At 37.1% G+C, this 17,282-nt stretch overlaps 1 protein-coding gene across 1 annotated transcript in view; it reads left to right on the top strand.

The window, feature by feature from the left end:
- Positions 1 to 17,282, top strand: part of rod (rough deal) — a 404,971-nt gene that overhangs the window by 133,978 nt on the left and 253,711 nt on the right. The window contains exons 9-10 of the mRNA XM_067146037.2: positions 4,058 to 4,352; positions 15,543 to 15,704. Coding sequence (XP_067002138.2) covers positions 4,058 to 4,352; positions 15,543 to 15,704 — 457 coding nt within the window. The remainder of the gene's footprint in view (positions 1 to 4,057; positions 4,353 to 15,542; positions 15,705 to 17,282) is intronic.

Genomic DNA, 17,282 nt, shown 5'->3' with positions numbered 1-17,282 from the left:
TCTGGTAATTTCTTCTTCATCCGGTGGTACTGAATTTGGGTTTGTGAAGTCAGGTTCCTGCGGTGGAAATCTTTGTGTTGGCTCTGGGCAGTTAAGCAGTTCTTCAAAATACCTTGCAAGTTCGGTGCAGTTTTCTTGATTGTTCAGTGCAAATTGCCCATTTACTTTCTTAAAGCAAAGGTTTTGTGGCTGATACCCTGTTAGCTTTGTTTTGAAGTTCTTGTAGAAATTTCGTGTGTGTTTTTTTTCGAAGTCCTTTTCAATTTCCAGTAGTTGATCTTTCTCGAATTTCCTTTTGGTCTGTCGGATTAATTTCGCTGCCTCTTTCCTGACTGCCAAAAACATTTTGTGATTCTTATCGGTCTTTTTGCTGTTGGAACATTATTATTATTATTATTATTATTATTATTATTATTATTATTATTATTATTATTATTATTATGTGTTGCTGTAATGGCTGATGACAGGGAAAACCGGATTATCCGGAGAAAAACCTGTCCCGCCTCCGAATGACACATGTAGTGACCGGGAATTGAACCACGCGCTGCCGCCTGAGCAACGGAGGATCCTTATAAGTACATTAAGAACAGTAAAATCAATTGGTCTCACCTCCTTCTACACCCCACCACCGTTAAGTTTATTTACCGCCACCCACTCCCCCCCCCCAAAAAAAAAATTAAAAGAAGGCTTGTTTCATTATGTTTAAAGGAGATTCCAAACACCAATGTTCACGTCTATTACCTTCAGTTTTGAGATATAAGTATCCCCATAAGAATAATTTATTTTTCACTTCATTTCACACTACTCCCCCCCACTAAGTGAATATTCCCGCAAAAATTACTTGTTTCTTTAATAGTAAAGGATCTTCTAAATACCAATTATCACGACTCTAACTTCTTCAGTTTTTGATTTATGTGTCCTCATGAAAGGAATTCAACTCCTTTACATTCCCGCCTTCCAAGATGGTTTCCTCCCAAAAACGCGTTTTCTTTGTTTTTAAAGGAGATCCAAATACGAATTTTCACCTCTGTAACTGCTTTAGTTTTTATTAGATGCATGTATTCTCATACAATTAAGTCAACTAAATTTTCAGTTACTTCCCCCCTCCCCCCCTTCATTGGATTTTCCGAGAATACGTGTTCCTTTACTTTTAAAGCAGATTGCAAATATCAAATTTCACGTCTGTAACATCTTCATTTTTGAGATATCAGTAGCCTAATTAAAAGAATTCAACACCATTTTCAGTCACATTTACCCCCCTCCACCCAAGTGGCATTTCCGAAAACTAAAAATACACGTTTCTTTATGTTTAATAGAGATAAAAAATACCATTTTTAACTTCTGTAACATTTTAAAATTTCTCCCCTTTTGAGTTCCCCTTAAGTGGAGTTTCCAAAAACAAATCACCTATATTTCTTTACATTTACAGGAGATTCAAAACACCCACTTTTTACGTCTGTAACATTTTACGTTTCCAAGATATTCTGTAGATATAGTCTTTTAAAAAATTCACCTCGATTTGTCACTCCTGTTTAACCGCCATTAATTGGATTTTCCAAAAACTGAAAAATACGTGTTTCTTTATTTATAAAGGAGATCCCATATACAAATTTTCAGTTCTGTAATATCTTTCGTTTCTGAGATATATGTATCCTCATTAAAGGCATTCAACCCATTTTTCACCCTTTTACACCCCACCTATTGCGATTTACAGCAAACCAAAAAATACGTGTTCCTTTATTTTTAGAGGAGATTCTAACTACCAATTTTTACATCTGTAAATTTTAAAGTTCTAAGATGTAGACACACTCATTTTTAAAAATTCACCCACCCTTTTCACCCTCCAATATTTGGAATTTTCAAAAACGAAAAAATACGTGTTTCTTTACTTTTAAAGTAGATCCCAAATACCAATTTTCAGGTCTGTAATATCTTCAGATTCTGAAATATAAGTAGCCTCATTTAAGGCATTCAACCCATTATTCACCCTTTTACACCCTTCCTATTGGGATTTTCCGAAAACAAAAGAATACGTGTTTCTTTATTTTTAAAAGAGATTCTAAATACCAATTTTTACATCTATAAACTTTAAAAGCTTTGAGATATAGATTTTAAAAAATCACCCCCTTTTCACCCCCCGCTTAATTGGATTTTCCAAAAACAAAAAATACGTGTTTCTTTATTTTAAAGGAGATCCCAAACACCAATTTTCAGGTTCTGAAATATAAGTAGACTCATGAAAGGCATTGAGCAACTTTTTCAAACTTTTCCACCCTTCCTATTAGGATTTTCCGAAAACAAAATATACATGTTTCTTTATTTTTAAAGGAGATTCTAAATACCAATTTTCACATCTATAACCTTTAAAAGTTTTGAGATATAGATACTCATTTTAAAATATTACCCCCTTTTTACCCCCCTTAATTGGATATTCCAGAAACAAAAAATACGTGTTTCTTTATTTTTAAAGGAGATCCCAAACAACAATTTTCAGGTCTGTAATATCTTCAGTTTCTGAGATATAAGTAGCCTCATTAAAGGCATTTAACCCTTTTCCACCCCTTTTCACTCCTCCTATTGCGATTTTCCGAAAACGAAAAAATACGTGTTTCTTTATTTTTAATGAAGATTCTAAATGCCAATTTTTACATCTGCAACCTTTAAAAGTTTGGAGATATAGATTCACTCATTTTAAAAATTCACCCCCTTTCACCCTTCCATTAATTGGATTTTCCAAAAACAAAAAAATAAGTGTTTCTTTATTTTTAGAAGAGATCAAAAGTACAAATTTGCAGGTCTGTAATATCTTCAGTTTCTGAGATATAAGTACCGGTATCCTGATTACAGGCATTCAACCCATTTTTCCCCATTTTCACCCCTCCTATTGGGATTTTCTGAAAACAAAAAAATACGTATTTCCTTATTTTTAAAGAAGATTCTAAATACCAATTTTTACATGTGTAAACTTTTAAAGTTTTGAGATATAGAGACACTCATTTTAAAATTTAACCCCCCTTTTCACCCCCTTAGCGAAGGAATATCCAAAAATCCTCTCTTAGCGAGCACCTACATCTTAATATGAACATATCCCCAAAATTTCATTTCTTTATGTCCAGTAGTTTTGGCTCGGCGATGATGAATCAGTCAGTCAGTCAGTCAGTCAGTCCAAGTTCTTTTATATATATATATAGATTTTTTCTATGACAGTTTGAAGTATTTCATTATTTCTTTGTGGAAGAATATTTGAAAATAATGTCAATTAATGGAGAATTATATTTTTTTATAATTAGGGAGTAGGGAAAGCTGTGAAACATTTCAGTTGCTCTCCTGTATGAAGATAGGAACATAAATAGGAATACATAATAGGGTAAACACAATGGCAGGTCACGATCAAAAGAGCGAACGACAGAAAGAGCAAACAAGGATAAACATGGAAATGCATAGACAAGGACCGTCGCCACATCTTAGTACACTCTTGTCTTCAAGTAGATAGGCTCTTCTTCTCAATGCGGGCCGATGACCTTCGATGTTAGGCCCCTTAAAACAACAAGCATCTACAGCAGCATCATCTTCTCAATGCCTGTTCTTCAACTTACATTTCTTCTCAGCTCCTAATGAGCATGTTTCTGCTTCCCACCTTCATCAGGAGACTGGTCTTCAGCATTCATTGAGGGGTCATCTCTACAGATTTTTGGTCTTGATGTGGGAAGTGTAAGGACAGGAAGAAAGCTGGATAAACATAGGAAAAAGGAAAGAGTTAACAAGATAAGAGACTAGGATCACAGGACAAACACAAAAGGAGAAAACAAACCCGACAGGTTAATATAAGTTATAGAAGGGAAACCAGGAAACAAACAAATTGGCTCCTTTCTATTACTTATTTTTGTTACTCTGGAATGCACTATTGCATTATCTTGTCAAAAACAAGCTGGGTTGGTTTGGTGAAGGTAGATCTGGTAATAATTGTTTTTTCTGTACATTTAAGTTAGGTACATTGTGGGGGACTAAATATGGTATAACAAAATTACTTTCTTATAATGAATGGTACTGTCCACAGGTTGCTGCATCTTTTAAGATGCAGAAGATTTGAAGAGGCAGAGACATTTGCACAACAGTTCAACCTTGATCTGGATTTGGTATACAAAGCTCGTTCCAAACATTTTGTGGAGATGCTGTACTCTCATTCAAATGAAGACTCATTTCGAGAGCTTATTCTATTGTTGGATAAAATACAGGACATCAAATTTGTTTCTGAAGTTTGTCTCAAAGCTGTAACTGCTGATTTAGCAGATATGAAAGAATTGTTGAAGTATGGTTTCTCCAGATTAACCTTGGAACAAAAGCAAGGAATGGTAATATTTACTTATTTATATTTTATTCTGTTAAAATGTAGTAATATGTGTATAGTTGGAACTGCAGTATACAGTAGAAGTCCGTTCTAGCGAGAATTCACAACGGCAAAAAATTTACTCGCTATAACGGATTGTTCTTATATCCGACTTTTCGTAAAAGTTGGGGGGAACCCCATACACATTAAAATCTGTGAAACGGCAATCAGTTTTTCAAAACGTGCATTTATGTGGATGTCCACAGTATGGCTTACTTATCTATTATTTTTTTGAGATCTGATACGTGGAAGTGTATGTTTAATTTCATTCTGAAAAAAATTATAGTATCACTCCAGAGGTCTTTGTGGCAAACGTTCCAGTTTTCTTCAAGTCACCTAACCTGGCCGTATGTGTATCATGAAAACGTATTTCAAGCTCACATACAGAAATGATAACCACCTCGCTACAACTAGACGCGAGAAAATAGAAACTGTCCTCTGAATCAGTGTTGTACTCTGCCATATCTTGAGCTGTTATCACATTCTTACTTAATTTCAGTATATAACATTAAAATTAAGCGATCGTTTACCGCCTTTATTTGTAACGAGTTAACACCTGATATCGGAGATGTTGTTTGTACATTTATTATGAAAATATGTTCTCCTCTTTCATTTCCTCTACTTTATGAACAACACTTGACAAGTATTACTAATCAATACTCGTTGATGAGAGAGCTCGCTAGTGGATGTAGCGAGGAAACTATACTGAAGGTGGTGGGTCGCATGCTATAAAATCGTTAGGTGCATAGATATCAGTAAGGGAAAAAATTTGCACGCTTAATTGCTCGTAATAACGGATGCGTCAGTGATAAGACTCTCACTGTAACCAAAGGATAATCCATGGTGTAATATAGGGATTTTGAAGGAACAGACAAAAACTCTCGTTATAATAGGGTTCTCTTTATATACCATACTTGCGATAGCAGACTTCTACTGTATATTTAGATTACTTATGCTTCTTTGTAAATGTATTATCTTTTATGGTTCAGGTGGTTGAATATCAGCTTTTCAGTCTTCCATTCAAGGTACAGATTCACCCCATTGGCTACACGTTGGTCAAAGCAGAGATAGGGCAAATTTTCTCTAGGCTGTCCAGTTTCCTTTATCAATTTAATTACATTAGCACTCTGTAATAATACACTTTGCTAAGGGGGTATGTGATGTGGCTTCCCAATGGGCATGCTCCTGTACCTTGGTATTTGACCACTATTCCTTTTGGTTCAAATTAGGTAAAGTAGATTAGTGATAGAATGTCCAACGAAATCAGGATACAAGTGAGCTGGAGAAATCACTACGTTCTTCTTGATTTCCCCTCCCCCTGCATTGCTATTCATCAAGGTACAAATATTTTCTTCATCTAATATCTTAATGTATTTTTTCTCCAATTTATATAAAATTTTCCATCTTCATTTCTTACCATATGTGTGAGTTTCTTTGTTTCTCAATTTTTCTGTCATCTTTTACATAAACTTCATTATTGCTGTGTGTTTTTAGATTTCAATTCCTTTTGTCAGAAGCAAGGTTCCAATTCCATGTCAATATTAATCTGTCCTTTCTTCGTATTCCTTGAACCTTTATTTGTATTATGTTTTCAAAATGCGATTGCACTCGGCCATGCCATGAACTATTGCTCGTTTACGTGACTGCTCAATAGTCAGTTCATTGGTTCTTGGAGATTTAGTGATTCCTTCGGTGCCAATGATGTCTGGATTTATGTTTAATGTATTGTTTATTTGTTAATTTTAATGCAGCTTACTTCAACAGGGAATAATTTATAATGAAGCATTTAGTGCAAATCAGCAAATTCTGCTCTGAAATTCTTCTCAATAATGGGATAGTTGTCATGTGATGACTGTACTCAGTCCATTGACGTGTCTGCTGTACCTCCTGCTATTACTGTATTTACTTGTGTATTAGACTATTTTTTTTTGTCCCGCTTGTACAAGAACAAAAAGTAGAAGTGGGGGGGGGGGAGGGGGGTTCCATTATGTGATAACCTAAAATTTTGTGCAGTGAACACATGACTTCTATTCTATAAAGAGCTATAAATTGTATATTTAAACATTGTATGCTATTCTTTCACAAACTTATGAATGTATTTGAGTTATACTGGCTATTTTCATTGGAAGGCAGTATTTCTAAATGTTGAACACGACTTTTAGGCCTTACAGTATAAAATATAGTCAGTTTTAGTTACACATATCACGTTATTTGTTTCATCTCATTAATTCCTCTGAGGTTCACGTCAGGAACGGTTATATAGTCATAAAAACTTGCTGTGAAGATTTCTCACTTCATACTTGACCCCATAGAGAAAAGGGACAACAGTATTATATTATCATATTATGCAATATTGATGCAAAAGACTTGTTCGACTTTTTGGCTGAATGGTCAGCGTTACAGCCTTCGGTTCAGTGTGTCCCGGGTTCGATTCCCGGCCGGGTCGGGGATTTTAATCGCGTCTGATTAATTCTTTTGGCTTGGGGAATGGGTGTTTGTGTTTATTCCAACACTTTCCTCTTCATATTCAGACAGCACACAACACTACTAACCACTATGTGAACACGCAATAGTGATTATATCCCTCCATATAGGGTTGGCGCGAGGAAGGGCATCCGGCCTAAAGCAGGTCCAAATCTACGTGTGCGACACAGTTCGCACACGCGACCCCACAAGTGTGGAAGAAGAGGAAGAAGAAGAATATACAAAAGAACTTAATGGCCAGTCATTTGTCTCGGTTAGTTGAGCAGTAGACCTAATACACAGTAAACCTGATCACTGCTTTCATTTGAATTATTATTATTATTATTATTATTATTATTATTATTATTATTATTATTATTATTTGAAGAAAGTTAATAGCCTTCTCCCCCTACCCCCACCTGCCATACCCAGCAAATGAAGAAAGGTTCCACAACACTCCCCTGTCCCTACTTGCCCATCCCGTCTCCACAGTACAGTATGCTAGATTATAACATGGAGAAAGTACTGACCTGCTCTCCCCTATCCAATAGGAAGGATCCACAACGTTCCAGTAGCCCCTCCCCTGCATCCCCTCCCCTCTCTGGAACAGCATGCTTTGCCCAAAATCTTCCACTAGTTTTTCCTTGACCTCAGTCATGAAATAGTGTTTGGTGACGGCGGACTAAGCTTCGGCAATCCAAATAAGTACAGAATTTTGCTTTTCATTATGTTAATACGGTGTTGGTTGAGTACTTACAAAATCATTTGTTAATACTTATAGAGTTAGGTGATACCGGTAATATGAATATCATTAACAAGCTTACCCAACGTAAACAATACTGTACGTATTTATGCATGATTTAAGTGATTTGATAGAATCTGAGTATGTTCTTGTAGAATGAAACATGTCATTCTCTGTGTAATAGTGTGTATTTTTTACAGGTATGTTTATAATATTAAAATTTTTAATGAAATTTTGTGTGTTTGACAGACTGGAAAGTTTTTATGTCCTGTTTGACTAAGTTGTCACTGGAGAGTATGGCGAGTAAAGCCGTGCTGTAGAAAGCGTGCCAAACCACCAGCTGATAACTAGTGTATGTTATGAGTTGTACTGTACTTCCGAATGTAATACACAGTGACTGGAACCATTCCTTTGATAACTATGACTGTTGAAAGCCAGATCCTTATTTTTAAGTATGTTTCATGCTTGTTCTCTCAATTTGTGTCATCAGGATTTACATAAACAGCTGTAAATGATATGAGTTAAAGGGAGACTGCATTGTTTTGGTTAGGTATTCCATCGCTCAGATAGTACCAAAAGTTTCACGATGGAAAGAATAAAAATACATAACAAGAAAGTTTGCTGCATTTATGGATATCTACAGTTTTGGCGATAATGCGTTTTATTATCATAATGTTTAATTTCGTACGTTTGTTGTCTCCATTATTTTATTAAGTAGTATGTTTTGTTCGGAATCTCCAAAAATTTTTAAGAGTAAGAGGGGACAAAAAAAATTGTTATTATTTGTTAGATACGTTGGCTACTAAAACAGTTGTTGTAATTGGATAGTTTTTATCACATTTTAAATGTATTTCTCTCCAAAAATACCTATATTGAACAGTTATAAGATATTAAGCAATCGCTTTGTTAATGATCTCGCCTGCTATATTAACAGCAGCAACCGTGAGTATTTCTCAACTAAAATAAACTCATTTTCTCATCCCAAGGTAGTGCAGCTCTTTTTCAGACATGCCCCCAGTGGAGGGGAGTTACATGTACCAATTTTTGCCACATATCAACCTTCCTGCCATTCGTAAATTTGTGGCAATATGGTACCGGGAGTCGAACTCAGACTCCCGAGAACGGCAGCTAATTGTGCTAACCATTACTCTGGCAGACGTTCTTATCTACAAAACAGACATACAGCACGACTGCATGCTTGCAATGCATGGGTCGGACACGAAACAATTCACCTACAGTATTTATGCGGTCATCAGAGCTGCAATAAGACTTGTACCTGCTTCGAAGTGGAATTGTTCTTTTCTGATGAATTACGTTCGGGGGTCTTGTATTCAGGATTTATTTTTTAATTTTCAGTCTCAAAAAGCCAGGGGGGGTCTAATACACGAGTAAATACGGTATCTACCCACTGTTATGAACAAACACTTAAACCATGTTGCCCAAATGCTATTGTAATACTTCTAAATTTTTTCATAGATTCTGTACTCTCTGATAGAAAAATACTCCCTAGTTGTATCCTCTTCCTGATTTCTATGTCTAGACTAAATTTTTCCCTTATTTCATTTCATAGGTGCTATATATTCTTAGGTCTTGGCTTTAATATTTTTAATAGCTCCTTTTTCTTCTTTCATTGTTCTTGTCTTCTCTGTTGTCTTATACTCCATAATGATTCTCATCTCCCAGTGGTTTTTCCCTATTTCTTGTGCCAGGCTGTTCATGGACATCTGGTCCTTTCACTGCAAACAATAATACAGTTGTATTCTCTATTTGCTTTTCTTCCTACTCTTAGGATAGCCATTTTTGTTGTGGACAAATTACAGTGAAACCTCGTTAATGTATTTCTCACCAACACCTTTTTCTCGTTTAGTACATCGTAAATTCGTAGTCCCAATTCATGTTGTATTAAATCTATATAAAAATACCTTTCTTTTAGTGCCACAAATTTTCACTATTATCACATAGTATGATAACATTTTTCCTAGTCCTGAAAATGTTCTTCGTCATTCCTTGTGAAAGGAACGTGATTTCCAACACAGATAGGGCCCTCACCACACGAGGCAGGTCGGAGGAAGTTGCTCGAAAACTGGAAAAACCTTGAGTTCCTGAACTTTACAGGGCAAATGACACCTTTGGGGAGAAAGCCATTAGCGTCTGACAAGTTCAATTTTGTTTGCTGGTTTTCAGTGATGTTGCTGAATAACCCAGAAAGCCTGTTTGTGCTTGTATTTTGCATTCCATTTAGAAGTTAAAAATTAATTCTGTATTGAGTGATACAGTAAAGGGTAGCGAATATTTGTCGGATGATAGCCTAGCTACAGATTAGGAACAGGTAGAATTCTTTCTTCACTTGAATTGAATTGAAGTTGACTAGCGAGGTGCATACAGTGAAACGTTGTTAGTGTGTTCCTCATTAACGTGTTTTCCCTCTTAGTACGTCGTAAATTCGAAGTTCCGATTCTTGTCGTATTGTCCCTATTTCTACCATCAAGGTAATTTGCCCCAGACTAGTCAGCTGATCCCAGGCGTGCTCAGTCCAAACTATGATAAAATAATGCCCTAAAATACATACACCCTGGTTCTTGATGGGGAACATGCAACAAAATATGGACACGGTGAGGTCAATTAAAACTACAAATAAAGCAAGGCGAAGCATGACGTCAGTTTTGGAGGAAAATATGTTTATTAAAAATAAGCAAGATAAATATTTTAAATATAGCAAAAGTATCAAATTATCCAGATTTTACATGACTCAGGGTTGTTTTTTTTTTTTTTTTTCCCCAACTGGCTAAAGTCCATCTTGAGAATCAGAATATATTACAAAATTACAGTGTATGCTGACATACTTAACATATCAAATCAAATCTTGCAGTTTCATTAATTTTAACGCATGGGCTTGTGTGCTCGCACCATGCTCCTAGCTTTACTTTTTGTTAACACTTTTAACTGTAGATGAGTACGTTCCCCATTTCTGCACACTTGACATTGCAGTGGGGTCCCTAACCTTAAGAAAAGACGTGATTTAATGAGCAAAAAGGGGGGGGGGTGGACGACAAAACTAACCTAACTGTACAATATATAACACACTGAGTGGTAAAACATCCTACGCTCAAAATATATACATCTCGAGCCATGAGCAATTTCATGAGGATAGCAAACAATGTGGATCGGAATCACACAAAAATCAAAATCAAATAAATGGCAAAATATATACATTCAAAGAAACAAAACATGTCGTATTTTCCAGGGCTCACTAAGAAAAGCATGCGGCATTCATGCAACTCTCATCCACTCAAAGCCTCAATGGAAATAAAAGGAAACATAATTACACTTTCAGCAACACTTCCTATTCAACATAAGATCCTGAAATTAATTACATGACACAAATCTATAAACTGGTGGACTTCACAATATCACGCACAAATCAACGTGGATTCCTGAAATAAAATTACGTGACACAAATTCATTAAAAAATGACAGAGTAGGCTTTCCCTTTCAACACCTAATTCAACGTTGTATCCTGGAAAAGATAACAACACAAAATATTCCTCAGTGCAGTTATATCATAAAAGGAAGTCCGAAACAAATGTCTTGATATAACTCTCTCATCAACTGCAACAACCGTAGAGACATGGACAGAAACAATAAAATCATGAAGTATAGGCTGCTCAAATAAAACTCTCCTCGGTAGACAACATATAATCCTTACCAACACACGGTGGAATGACTCAAAGTGGAGATCCACATCTCCCAAAATAAAGCAGCAATACCAAAACCACAGGGTCCAATGCTTTACACGCTGCTCAACAGTCTACCCGAGGCAAGTTACACAATCAAGAAAATGCAGGCTTTTCAGATGAGGAACGCGTCCTCTCACTCAAAATCACACAAATAACATCACATATCCTAAAGTTGCATAAAACTGAAGAAACATGAAGGACGTCTAACATTCGCTCGCATGAAAAGAAACAAGACCTCGCTGGCACAAGTAAAGCACTCGTGCTCAAAGTAAACATGAATAATAATAAAGTGGCCATCTCTGTAATAAATGTTATAAACTGAAACTAAGAAATTGCCACATCGGCAATCGATCATGTCTGAACTGAAATATCTCAATCCTACATCGCGAGAAACTCTTATTGATGATGATGATGATAATAATAATAATAATAATAATAATAAATTTTACAGAAATTTTATTCTAATATTCGGAACTCGAAATATGAAAAATCGTTCTTGGAACTTGTGAATCAATTACTGATTTTCAACCTAGATAATATACAAAATAGTCGTGAAGATGACGCTAACAAATTCGTGGATCCACACTCCACCGTCTTACACACTCTCATTCACACATCATGCAATAAATCCCAGAAAACGTTCGGCTTGTTTCCGTACACTTTGAGCTCCCATTAATAATACTTTAATCTAGTCCTTCCCGACTTCAATTTGAATCCTTATTTACATTTACAATTAAGCTCTGAGACGTACACTGCGTCTCAAACATCAAAGCAAAAACAAATCAAAATATATGAGGCTAAAATAAGAAACTGACTCGTAAAAGAAATGACGCTAACCACTCGGCTAAATAAATCGGAATAAAATGTAAGAAAGCAAGCTGCGACATCATGCAAACAGTCCACATTTACGTTACAATTATATTTACATTAACAAGCTTCCTATCATTTACTTTAAATAGGACGTAGTCCTTCCAAACAAAGCTATATCTACTGAAATCAAATATCAAAACTAACCTATCCCCTTTTGCAACATTAAACTCACATAATTACATTAAAAAATCTGTACTCATCTGTTTCGTTGACTTATTGCCACTCGTCTTCAGGAAACAGCCGACCCCATCTTGTTTTTAGCCAGCCATATCGATGATGATGCTGCCGCCTTCAGAAAAGACTTGGATCAGTCCTTTTGTCTCCATCGAGGGGTAGAAAGGTGATGTCGTATTTTCTGTTGTTGCTTCTGCTTCCGGATGTTGTCTAAAACATCCCCTCGTTCACGATGTAGAAACTAGGTCAAGATCAACCTGCCGGTTACTGGAATACTACAGCCGGGCGGTAATTTCCACTGACCGTGAAACCAGTTCCCATTCAGTCGCGGAACCACTTCTCTTATCTACTCCCGTAACTAGGTCAAATATTTCCTATTTATAAAAGGCTGGACTGGAAATTGTAAAGTTATGCCCTCGGAAACTATTTTCACAGGCAGACTACTATGCATTTTGAAATGATTAAATGCAATCGTAAGTTAAATGCCATTCCCCCAGTATTAGAAAACTTGAATAGATTAAATGTAGACTGAGAGTCTTCCAACAAAAGTTTACAAGTCCCCACACGATCACTCGTGTAAATAAAAACTTCTTCTTACGATGTTACCTGCACAGAATCTCTTCGAGTAATAGGGTAACTAACTGACGCGGTCATCATTTTTATTAACTCGTCCTCGAAGACGCCGTCGTACCCCCGATTGGAGCCATCACTTCCCTAGACCAATGCCTAGCCATATCAACGATGACTCTATCATTTCATTGGCTCAACACATCGCGTACCTGATGCTTACTTCAAACATCTCTCGTAGGCAACACTAGCCTCTCGCCGGGCATCCGAAATGTTGTCTGTCGGAGTTCTATTGTTTCCCTGTTCTGCTTTGTGTACGTCATGTCGAAATTCCACCTCCCAAACTTAGCTGGCGAGCAAACAAACCCGAGCTCCAAGCTCCCTGCAGAAATTGCGACGTGCTGCTGAATATAATGTTTCCTGCCAGTTACTAGTACTTAATAAAATGAAATATTCTCTGTATATTTGAATAAATGACTGATTAATTAAATGAGCACTTCAATAAGGGCTCAATATTAAATCTATATAAAAATACTTGACTTATCGCGTCACGAATTTTTGCTATTTCCACTTAGTACGATCACGTTTTTCCTGTCTGTCTGTCAGGTCATCAGCCCAGAGGCTGGTTGGATCCTCAAATAGCACCACCAAAGGTTATGCGGTTATAAGGAAACCGCATAAACCAATGGCAGCACCTAAATGAGGCGTACTAGGCAAGCCGAGGAGTGAGGTAGTTTGCCATTGCTTTCCTCACTGGGTCAGAAAGTGCTATTGCAGCACGACAGACCCTATGAGCAACACCTTTCATAACACTCAGATGCACTAGCCGTGCTCTGAATGTCATTACTTAGCACCACCCATACCCCAGCAGCTTCCATATTGTCACAGCCATGGATGAGACTGGGACTTTGGTGAAAGCTACACTTTATTCTGGCCTGTGCCAAGAGATGGATACAAAAGTACTGTATCCATCAAGAAATGGCAGCAGGCAACACGTTTTTCTTAGCCACTGAAAATATTATTTGTCATCCCTTGTGACAGAAACGTGACATCCAACTCGGGTAAATATATTGTGTAGAGTGGTACAGTGAAGTTTTGTGACATGATACGGTAGCCTATATCTGGATTAGGAACATAATCGTGTGAAATTGAGTGGAATGGTGCACATTTGTCTTGTGATAGCCTAGTTATGGATACAGAAAAAGTCAAGAAATTTCTTGCTAATGAAGACAAAATTAAAATCGTTCAGAAAGTGGACTGGCATCCGTATCTTCAAGCGCACAGATGTCACGGATGTTGAAGAAATCCACCTTCGAGTTTCGACTCAATCATTCGACTTATTCAAAGTTTTTCAAAATGGCGGGCAAAGTCATTCCTCCCGTTCACACATTGAGTGTAACCTCCAATTCATTGTCTAAGAGTGTGACCAGAATATAATGTTTAATAACCCACTACCTCAAAATAAAAGGCTTCTACTAACATTTGTTTTTAGCAAAACTATGATCTGCAATAATACTTGGATATTTTTATTGGTCCCCCCCCCCCTGCATATGTTTTCATATTTGTTGTTTAGTGTTTTTCACACCTTTCAGTGCACTTATTTTATAAGCCCCAGCAGAAAAGGTTTTCATATTTGTTCTCTCATGTTTTTCACACCTTTTTAATACTTTCCTCTCGTCTTTAGAACGGGTAGATATAGTTTTCACTGTACGCGCGGATACTTGTCATAAAATGCCCTCATGTCGGAAACAACTGTATCTAGTGTTTCCATATCACTGTTTGATAGTTTTTATTAGTGTGTTCAATAGTACGTTTTTTGATAGTTTTTATTAGTGTGTTCAATAGTACGTTTTTTTGCTCAACACATTCTCTTTCCTTGTCCCCTACAGAAATGTCTCAAATGTTTTTTTACTCTCTATACTTTCCTTTTTTGACTTGCTTTGAATTTTAAACTACCTTAGCTTGATCAGTTGTTTCTTGACTCAGCTGCAACAGTTTGTATTCTTGTAATAAATCTGGATCTAGAATTAGGAAAGGAATTTGAGGGCCAGTTTTAAGGCAGAAGCCTGTGCTTACCTGCATGCTGAGGGACAGAGCAATCAAACCTGCTGCTGTCAGTACTGGAAGTTTGACCTACATCTCCAAATGATGCAACTCCTCATTCTCCCACTCATTTTTTATGCCAGCTATATTATTGTATAATCAGAAGTCATAAAGGAAGACCAGTATAGAGGATGTCAGAATTAACATTTGTTTGGGTGAGGATGCACACGCTGTTTAGAAATGGAACTGTTGACACAAAAGAGTGGGGGGGAAAGGGCCATGACAGCCAACTGGCATAGTCACAGGCCTCGCACCTAGTGGCACATTGTTTGAATCCCAGTCAAGTGTATGGGAGATTTTTGAAATGAGAAGTCACATAAAACACAGCAATGATGGCGATATCAACAGTCGCATAAAACTACAAACTCTTTTTTTTTAATAGTGAAAATTAGCATCTGTAATAAGTTGCTAACATTATTTTGGGTGAAATTATTGATCTCTGTGTTTCATTATAGTTACGAACAGTGAGGAATATTACACTATATCGATACTGTTGCAGAAGGATGGTGTTGAAACCGGTCCACTTCTTTCTCAACTGACCAGCATGTTGTTCCACTTGGAGACATTTGAAATTATTAATGAGTTGGATTCTTCTGTCATGGAATGGTTGGACTTCAGTTCTGCTGACTTGTGGCAAGTCTGCGTCAATTTTCTGAAACAGGTAGGGTTCTCTTATATACTATTGAATGTACAGTATCTATATATTAAAATTTTTTACTATAAACGGCTTTGTCCAGTCTGTCTGGCCATCTGTTCTACTGGACCGATTTGCTTAATTTTTGTTTTATTTTCTCTGGAATTACCTGCTAGTGAATCTTCAGGCATTGATAGGTCACTAAGTTCAGTCAACTTTGAATAATCATAAAATCAAATTATTAAATGATGACTCCAATAATAAATTGCAGGCAAAGGCTTACCCTAGCCTGCAATACATACTGTACTTAGCGGGTGGCTTACAGTTAAGGAGCAATATCTTTACATAAAGATATCGTTAAAGCTAAATGATTAAAAATGACGGCGAGTATAGGTAAATCTGCAACTTCAACCAAACTTGGTTCACATATGTCTTACTACCATCCAGAGAGAAATACCATGGGAGTAAGACTCACCTAGCACTCCTAAGGATGGAGTAGGGGAGGGAGTGACATGTAAAAATAATCGAAAACATGCAAGTCCAAATTCAGTCAGCATCAGCATAGGGGGTGAGGAGTGAATAAGAAAATGTCCAAAATGACCTAAGTTATGTATGTACCTACCGTATTTTCTCGTGTATTAGACCCCCATTTTTCCCGCTTTTATAGTCGCAAAAAGTAAGGGAGGTCCAATGTGCGATACCCTTCCATTTCATGTATTGACTAGTGGGTACAACCTATGTCAGAAAAATTTCAGGACTGAGATCATAAAATATATAAAAGTTGCACTTAACTTAGCTCCTGTCAAAGTAGTCTGGTGGTGGTGGTAATTATTGTTTTAAGTACAACCAGGCTTCCATCCTCTATATAACACTAATCAGGGAGAAAAAGATAGAAGGGATCCGACACTTTGAAAAATGAAGATATCGGCTATAGAAAGAGAAGGACCACGAAGGATGTGAAAATGAAAGACTCCCTAGGCCTCGGAAACCTAATACCGCTGGATTCGGAAAAGAATACGAGTTGACCGTGGGAGGTCGGATAGGATAGTTTAAAGTGAGGAGCCTGGCACAAGTAAATGGAAGCAATGCTGGGACTTGGCTGAGGGCCCCGTAGTCGCCAAACCACGCTTCCTAGTCGCCTCTTACGACAGGAAGTAGATACTATGGGTGTTATTCTACCGCCCCCACCCACAGGGGGAACGAAGTAGTCCCCTTGGCTATCTATACACAATTGCCAGCATTTCTGGAGGTCTTGGAAGCAAGCAAGGGAATTGTCAACTGCGATGCTTGTAAGCTCATGTGTCACAGCCCATTGGATGTCTGCGATATCTTGATGAAGCTTTCCTTTCAGTCTCAATTTCACTCGAGTAAACAAGAAAAAAATTGCAAGGCAAGAGGTTGGGCGAATATGGTGGATGTGGGACGACGGTGACAGAATATCTGGCCACATACTCGGTCTTGCATTGTCATCCAGTAAGAACCAGTCCTACGCCTCCACAAATCAGAGCGGCGACGTCGAATTGCTTATCGTAAACGTTTGAAGACTTCGATGTAAAGAGTTTGGTTCACTGTTTCACCTGGTGGAATGTACTCATGGTGAACTAT

This window comes from Anabrus simplex, chromosome 4, assembly GCF_040414725.1.
Source record: "Anabrus simplex isolate iqAnaSimp1 chromosome 4, ASM4041472v1, whole genome shotgun sequence".
NCBI classification, from domain to species: Eukaryota; Metazoa; Arthropoda; class Insecta; order Orthoptera; family Tettigoniidae; genus Anabrus; species Anabrus simplex.
This window is presented reverse-complemented; position numbering and strand designations above follow the sequence as displayed.